Consider the following 9,387-nt stretch of genomic DNA (forward strand, 5'->3'; position numbering starts at 1 on the left):
GATGTCATTTTGAGGCAAGGCGTTACTTTAGACTTTTTATAAATGTTGTAATAATGTCTGACAGTATGTATACAGTTTAAACAGCTCCAAATTAGTGGGTGACTTAAGGTAAACATTTTAAGAAAGGAGATGATAGAAAAAAATTCATACATTCCAATATGAAAAAGACTCATTCAGTATTTGTGATATAATAGAAGTATAAAAAAAGTTTTAATTTTTTATTAAAAATTTAATTAGAAAAAAACCGGTAAATCAACCTTGCAATACATATTTTTATTTACTCTAAAATTGTACATGTTGGGGGAAAATAAAGTGTTATGAAAATTACTGGTAATTTTTGCGGTGTTCACAAATTAAATACCGATCAAAAATAGCGGGTGCTGATCTTTATCTGGTAATTTGAAAAACTTATAGGTGAAAATTGTGTTAATTAGATAAATCTGTAAACAGTGAATGTGCAATCCTGTGAAATAATGTATGCTCAGGACAAAAGCAAACTAATTAAATGTAAAAACCGTTTATTCTAACTAGTTTTACCTAGTCGGGGGCTAGGCGCTCTGCCCACAGAGCAACTGGGATGTGTGCCTGGAATGGGGTACCCCTGGCATGTTACATGTTGGGATTGTCAGGCTTTAATACAGAAAACTAAATTGCCCCACCTTACCCATTCCCCTTTTTTCTAGTGGTAATCAAAATTTGTCGACCCTATTATCCTATGTCCCATCCTTTTTTTTTTCTTTTCATCATCATTTCATAATTTCATCATTTCATGTTCATTTTGTCATCCATTTCATGTTTATCATCTGAATATAGCTGAAATATTGCTGCTCGGACGCTAAACCCCAACAAACAAACAAACAATCTAACTAGTTTTAATAGAATAGGCTATTTTTTTTTAGTATAAAGTGCATTTATCGTATAATACAACTGTTAATTAGACCATCATTACTTAAATTTTTCTGATTGTTAACTTGAGGCTTACATAACAGAATTGTATTGTATTTTACTTATTGTCCCAACATCTTCTAATGTCCAAGTTCGTCCATGTGAAGAACCCTCAAAAGTAAATGTCAAATCCAAGGTTAGTATGATAAATGAGCCGTCTTATTGAAAAAAAAATCCTGAGTTGCAATGTATGTCTCTCATGCTATCAATAACAAAGGTATGACTCTGTACATTTAAATTCCAGGTTTATTTTTCGGGTTTTATGTATGATGAAATCATTACTGTCACCATCATCATCATTATTATTATTTAATTGTTATTGCCTCTGTATACGTTTCTTAAATTTCATTTTTTTCTTAGTACATAGTTCTTATGCTGATGATGACATTAATTTCTTGAATCAGGTGTTCAATATACCGAAATTGACAAAATTATTTAAACTGTATTTTGTAAATTTTAACGATTTGTAGATTTTGGGTTGTTTGTGTATATTTTATTCGTGAGAAATCTATCCACTTGTGAAACCATTGTAATTTCGTTTTACTTACTCGACCTTTCAAATTAACATCATTTAAAACTTTTATATATTTATGATGGAAGATAATTTTCCTTAATTATACATAATATTATAATTTCATTTTACTGATGCAACCTAGCAGGTTAAACCGTGTAATATCCAGAACAAATTATGACTGATGAAACAAACTTATGTATGTCCTATATGTATCAGTCCATATACATTCAGATAAAATCTTTTAAAGGAGTGATGCAGAACGTCAACTAAACAAATTATTTTATTTCTTCATTTTTAATTAAAGCTAATCCATCGTTTTGTGACTTGAAGACAATTTAAAAGAAAAACTTCTATCGAAAAAGAGGACCCATGAGAAGTATAACCGTATAATTTCAAAATAAGTGTCAATAACTAATATCTTTCATTCAAATACACTAATAAAACATATTTCAGGCCATCACTCATTCTGATAATGTCAACATTATATTTGATGTTAAGTCTGAAGATCGGCATTCTAAACCAACATACATCCACTTATACCGCTGCTAAAAACAGCTGTCAACATTCTACTTGATTAAGAGTATACAATTGTGTCAATCTCCTAGTTTAAGGCAAATTTCTTCCTTTATACATGTACATTTATGTTAAACATGATTAGATCTTAATATCTCCGAACATCCCTTGCATCATTATTAGGTGGACTAGTACTTTTACCTAATTGTGTTATAACATGAATACTGTATATTATGTAAAACACGAACTAAGCTGTCAAATGAGTTTACGTTTGCTTAAAGTCAGCTTGAAATATGTGTCTTGTTATGAAACTTTTCCTGGGAAAGATGTTGTTCGTTTTATGGATTTACAGAGGAGGTAAGAATTGATTCTACTGTTATATCAGGAATAGGTATGGTGAATATGTCTTATGGACAACTCCCCAGCCGGAATGAAAATATCAGCATGTTTTCATTACTACTGCTTACCTATATGTTCAATCGTCCAATTTTAATAGAAATGTTTGTTTTTGTTTTGTTTTTGTTTTTGTTTTTTTGTTTTTGTTTTTTTTGTTTTTGTTTTGTTTTGTTTTGTTTTTTTTTTATTTTAAAATAATGTCATATATGCTGGTTACATAGAAATAAGCAATAACAGATTTAAAGAAGCGTTTCCAAAACATATCATCTTTCTAGTAAGGTGATGAAAATAAATCTTAACGCAAAGTCGTGAGTAACATTACATCATCTAACTGCCAGCGCAATGGATGTCCAAAGTTGTATCGTTTGTAAAATATGATATAAAATGCCTGGGCATGCCTCAATTAATCTTTCACATCTATTGTGTGTATTTTATGGAGCATTTACAAAAACAATATTAAAGAAAAAGATTTTTAATTCAAAATCAAATGCAAATATGATATTGAATTAACGTTTGGTTTAAAGAGCGTTTACATGGCAGTATTGTAGGGAGTTAATTCATAACTAGTCGTCACAAAAGTTTTCTTTGAATTGATACTCTTATAGTTACAGTCTGCATAGATTTTGAGTTTGAAATACTTCCCTTTTCCATTTTTTTAAATTTTCTTTTTTTTTTGGGTATAATCTTTATTTTAAATAGTTTAATATAAATCTAAAATGCCTACAGAATTATTTTTTTATAAACTTAAACAGGAGCAGTAAAGGTCATTGAAGATGATGTGTTTAATACAATTTTCAACTCATATGAGAAGAGAGCCTATCCTGGGACTGAGACAAACCCAACTGTAAATGTCCGGCATGGATTATCTATTATACGTATAGATGACTATGTAAGTAGATTTAGGGTCCGACTGATATATATTTGTGTCAGTCATTTATGATTCATGTTATATGTTATACATTTTGGTGAGTGTGTTAATATACTAAATGTCGTGCATTGAGTACATTATATATGTGGTGTTGAATGTTAAATAAAAGAGTAAGGTACGGTATTGCAAATCAATGGAAGCAGGATTTGGACGATAGTAGAAAAACAATAATCCAGGTACATTGATTAATCAATATATATAAACATACATAACATATAAAGCTTATATAACACGCATAGTAAACACCGGTAAAGAAGCAATCCACACTCTACTAAAACTGAGAGCTTAAGCCAGGTGCACCGCTGGAATAAGCGCACTCTCCATTTCAGGTATAGAAGATAACGTTAATAAATATTGATATGTATACATGTATATATATATACAATGCATGGATGAGTATACAAAACGACAAACGCCGAGATGGGATTATTCGTACACTAAGATCGGAGCTTGGTTTTTTTTTTGTTTATGGTTGAGTTTTTAATATGACTAATGTATATAATAATGTCATTTCTCCTGTTTAACTCATTTCGACGCATCATGCAGAAATATTCTTTTTTTACTCCGTGTCTTCCTCTGATTATAAATTCCGGTCATCACAAATGTCGATTTTCATATTGCACACCCGACGTCATTTTAACATAATAAAATGGCAGAAAGGTACATCGCCTTTCTTTTGAGCAGAGGAAAATTAGTCGAACCATTGGAAAAGAGAAAAAGAACTAAACTAAACAGCTGACAAGGGCAAACGGTAAAGGTTTTGTAGATCAGCACTAAGAGTAATCAACGGTAAACACTTTAAGCATAATGTGCAAGGAGGCTGACATGGAACATTAAAAACTCGGACAATTATAATTTTAATTTTCTATAAATGTCCAAGCCAAAGCATTGACAAAAAAGTCGAATCATGTGATAGTTTACACGACTAGGTTAAAAAGGAAGTCAATTGACCATGTTTATGTTAAACAAATTGTCAACATACATATTGAAAATAAACCCTTACAAACGATAAGTCATATTGCAATATTGCTTATATCAATATATAGTACATAGTCTTATACATGTATTGCATATTATAACACCGAGTAAAAATTTTCCCTCTGAAAACTGTGAAAATTGGTATCCACGAATAAAAGTAATTTTACAGTATATCATCTGTTGCGGAGCGTCAAAATTTTTACTCCTTTCGAATATTAATGCAGGGTTCCTTAGCTTGCTAGGAAAGTGGCACATTTTACAGCACGTTGCACCACTATTGTTTCCAGTATGGTTTCCATATTACGGCATGACGAGCCCAGCAAGTAGCATTCAACCACCTTGGCAAACAATCCGGTTGCTCTCTGGGCAGAGCGTCCTGGCCAGGGTTATGAACACTATTTATTCGCCTTCTACATCAAATTTAGCGCTGCTGCGGTCCTATTTTGTTATACTTCCGGACCCACAAGGGGCCATTATACTTATTGATAAATCTGTCAGTATAATAAATGTTGGTCAAATCTTTTTAATATTTTTTAAGGAATGCTTCTAATTTTTGAACTGGTCATATGAAGTAACCTGGTTTGCGTTAATAAAAAACAGCGCTTTATAAATTGGCAAAAACCATGTAATTGAAGAGAACCTGTTCATAAATTAGAAACATTCATTATAATCTAATTTGCAAAGAGTAACAGACCAAGTAGTACTAATTGATTCATAAACAATACGTTATTGACGTGAGGACCAATCGACGTTAATGACGTCATATTACCAAGCCATGTTATGCATAATAACCTGATTGCTCGATGAAAACCAACCAATCAGAAAACTTGAAATGTATCAAATTAAATTACTTACCACATTACATTAAAACTTAATTTGATGTTCAATCATAAAAACTATAGCAACTTAAGAAATTGCAGAATGCAGACCAAAACAAACTTGTTCTGAACGTTTGGCTTCACAATTACTGGACAGACCCTCGTCTGAACTGGACAGACAAACCAGACCACGTGAATGTTCCTATAACAGATATATGGACGCCGGATATTACCTTGTATAATGGGTAAGATGACAAAGAAACCAGAAAGCTTGTTTCAAATCAAATTGAATTATTAAAAAAATATTCAATGTATGTTTTTAATCAATTTAATAGTTTTTTTTTTAATGAAGGATAAAGACAAGATAAGGGCATTGTCGTAAAAAAAAATAAATGTAATAGTACTTGGTGCAAGATGTGAGGAATTCTCGTCGAAACGTCGCATTTTACCCCCACACTGGAAGTAGTAAATACACATTCAAATACAGAAAGATAAAAACAAATATATAGATATATATATATAATCACAATTGTGAATTAAATTCGCTCATCATACATTTAAAACATATATAATTTTGCTTCCATGTCAATGCTGTTTATTATTCATCAATAGTAGAATCAAACAAGAGTTTGAATAATCAATATTTTTTTCATTGTGGGGACTTGTATTGTATTGTTTTTTTTTTTTTTTTTTTTGTATTGTTTTTGTTTTTGTCTTTTTTTTGTTTTGTTTTGTTTTCTTTGTTTGTTTGTTATTTTTTGTAGATTTCATAATAATATTTTAACAACATTACCACGTATTTTTTTTGTAATGCTATAGAAGTTAGGTCAGACAAATTTAAATGTAAACAGAACGCATATTGCTGATGATTGAAAACCTGCTTTTATTTATTTAAGCAAAATGGAAGACTTCATGCCTCAACAAAAAGCAAACATAGTAAGAGATGGCTCAATCATGTTCATTACTCCAACCATTTTAGAAACAAGGAGTTGTGAATCAAAGGGAGATAACTCAATCATCTGCTCGTTCAAGTTTGGTTCATGGGTCTACAATGGTCTGCAGCTCAATTTGACAAAGAATCATGCATTTGTCGATCTGAATGATTTCGAAGAAAGTGACGATTTTCTGTTTGAAAACGCTACACAAACGAGAAACGAAATGTATTATACTTGTTGTTTTGAACCTTTTGTAGACATTACCTATACTGTTCATCTTACGAAGAAACGTGGTCAACTAGGATCATGGTTTGGAATCTAACACACAGACAAAATAGGCTATGTAAACAATTGTCGTTGTATCAAAACAAAGGAGAGCAATAAACGTTTTAATACATTTAACAAGATAAGTCTTCTGCGTGTCATGACTATTTTTCTTGAATACGTGTAATACTAATATTAGCATGAATTATAATTTTTATGTCTATTTTCTCATAATAAACACATGCAATTATCAGAGACGAGTTCTTGGTTCTCCCACGAAAAACCGTGTGTAGTTTATAACTAATCTGTCACAAATGAACACAAATCAAATCATGTCACATACATTAAAAATCTAGAAATGAGCAAATGGCTGAAAATTTGATCATTTCAGAGCATATATTAGTGCAGAAAATACAGTAGTCATTCCTTTCTGTTATATATTTACATAAAGTGTTCATAATATTGTTGGTAAAATGTCAACATTTCGGTCGTTTTAGGAATGTTTCCTTTAAATAGCAAAAACAACAAATCATGTTGTTTGCATTTTTCTGAGTTGTTGCTCTGCTGTTTTTCTTCTTATTATTATTAGCTTTGTTTTGTTTTGTTTGGTTTTCTTTTTTCTTTTTCTATCCATTTCCATCAAGTTCACCATCTCCCATACTGTGAAAGTAGTATTGTTCGTGGGGTACCGATTTTGGTGTTTTTTGTGGGTAGGTCAAACCACGAAATTTGATCCTTAAAGAATAGTAGATTCTTATTGCTAATTCACTTCAAAACCACGAATTCAAGAATCCAAGAGATTGTGTTTCTTCCCAGATCCACGAATTAAAGTACTTTCAACAGTATCTCTTTTTCTAGTTTTAAATGGATAATTATCCAATGTGCATAACCAAAAGTAATTAAAATAGTGGAAAATACACCTACACTGTATTGATCACAAATGTTCTATTATAAATATTATATTATGTATGAATTCATCAAAACGTATAATAGTACATCAAGTGTTGTCTAAAAAGATTTATTATTGAGGTTTAACGCCATTGCAACAATATTTCAGCTATATTCAGGCGATGAACATGAAATGGGATGATAAAATGAACATGAAATGATGATCATGAAATGAAAAAAAGGGATGGGACATAAGGACAATAGGGTCGACGAATTGTGAATGCCACAAGATGAAAGGGAGGGATGAGTAGGGTCGGGCAATTTAGCCTCCTGTGGCGAAGCAAATTTTATTAATCCTATCGAATACCACAGCAAGGTTCTATAACGTGCGAGGAACCTGACATCTTTCCCAACACGGTGCATCACTATAGTTTGTGGTCAGGTTTTCCGTATTATAGTTTGACAACCCAGCATGTAACACGCCAGGGGTACCCCATTCCATCACCTAAGACACACAACCCAGTTGCTTTGTGGGCAGAGCGCCTAGCTCCCGGATAGATTTCTTAGCACTATTTCATGACAATCTTAGGGCTGCTGCAGGACTATTCTTTTGACACCCGGACCTGCACGGGGCGCCTAAAAATGCAAAAATACATTTCTCCATAGTACCAAAGTATCATCATTCAAGGAATACATGTATATATAACAGTTTCTTTAATGGGGTACATAGTTAGCTTTATTTAGCTTTATATATGTCGGTAGTGTATATCACTACATGAATGCTAGGGCTAAGTGTTTATACATAAACATGTATATTTATGCAATTATTCAGTGATTGTCTCTTATATATGACTTTGAACATTCTTCAAGGTCTGTTTTATAGTTTATAATTAACACATGTATGATCAACAGAAATGATCATCCTCCTTCAAATTTTCCGAGTTTTCAAATTTTATTTAGATTAAGATTGCTGAAGGAAAGGCGACCCGTGCATGTCCGGGTGTTAAAAGAATAGGCCTGCAGCAGCGCTAAGCTTGTCGTAAAAGGCGACTAAACAGTGCTCAGAACCCTAGCCGGGGGCTAGGGAGCTCTGCCCAAAGAGTAACTGGGATGCGTGCCCCAGGTGGTTGAATGGGGTACCTCTGGCGTGTTACATGCTGGGGTTGTCAGGCTATAATACGGAAAACCTGACCGCTAACCATAGTGGTGCACCGTGTTGGGAAAGATGCCACGTTCCTCACACGTTAAATACCCTGCTGTGGTATTCGATAGGAGTAGGAACCTTTGCGCTCCGCCACAGGAGGCTAAATTGTCCTACCTTACACATCCCCCCTTTTTCCAGTGGCAATCAAAATTTGTCAACCCTATTATCCTTGTGACCCATCCTTTTTTTTGTTTCATGTTCATTCTATGATCCATTTCATGTTCATTGTCTGAATATAGTTGAAATATTGCTGCTCGGACGTTAAACCCCAACAAACAAACAAAACAAACAAATTAAAAAATAAAAATAGTTTATAATTAACACATGTATGATCAACAGAAATGATCATGCTTCTTCAAATTTTCCGAGTTTTCAACTTTTATTTAGATTAAGTTTGCTAAAGGAAAGGCATTATCTATGTTTATGACTTTTTTTAACATGAACTGAAAACAGAATTCCTTGCAAAATATCTATGATATAAATTATGTTTCATTTTTGCATTTTATTTTCAAAATAAGTATAAATACACAACAATATAAAGTGTTAGCGCAATTATAGAAAGTCATTTTAATCACACTGTACTTGTCCTATAGGATATAATTCCATTGAAACCTCCATCCAGTCATTGGAATGCATTAAAACACAATTTGATACAAAAGTTGTTTTTTTTTTTCAAATGCACTTTCCATTGAACACATAACTACCTGTATTTTACTAATACATTTACATCCAATTTCAATGTACATATATTGTACAAATGAATAATGGAAAGTAAATGCTTCCTTTTATTAACTTTGCAAATAGCTCTTGAAATCAAAATTGAATCAAGCATATAAGTTCCAGGGAATATTGATTCAAAAATAAAAAGGAAATGTAAAATACAACTTACCCAAACTTGGAGAATTGTTTTACTGATAACATGTATGACTTCAAAATTCGTGGGTGATTAAAATGTAATGTCTCGGAAAATGCAAACATGTTGTCTTATGTGTTTACTACAGATG

General features: G+C 32.2%; 1 protein-coding gene across 1 annotated transcript; it reads left to right on the forward strand.

Annotated features, from left to right (window-relative positions):
* Positions 1 to 2,170: 2,170 nt before the first annotated feature.
* Positions 2,171 to 6,544, forward strand: LOC148596928 (neuronal acetylcholine receptor subunit alpha-2-like). The gene is made up of 4 exons (XM_088563934.1): positions 2,171 to 2,329; positions 3,121 to 3,257; positions 5,195 to 5,337; positions 5,989 to 6,544. Exons 1-4 carry the CDS (start codon positions 2,266 to 2,268, stop codon positions 6,347 to 6,349), a joined length of 705 nt encoding a protein of 234 aa, XP_088420060.1. The 5' UTR covers positions 2,171 to 2,265; the 3' UTR covers positions 6,350 to 6,544.
* The last annotated feature ends 2,843 nt before the right edge of the window (positions 6,545 to 9,387 follow it).

Source organism: Perna viridis, chromosome 15, assembly GCF_037379345.1.
Source record: "Perna viridis isolate PV_CMFRI_1.1 ecotype Kerala chromosome 15, ASM3737934v1, whole genome shotgun sequence".
NCBI lineage: Eukaryota > Metazoa > Mollusca > Bivalvia > Mytilida > Mytilidae > Perna > Perna viridis.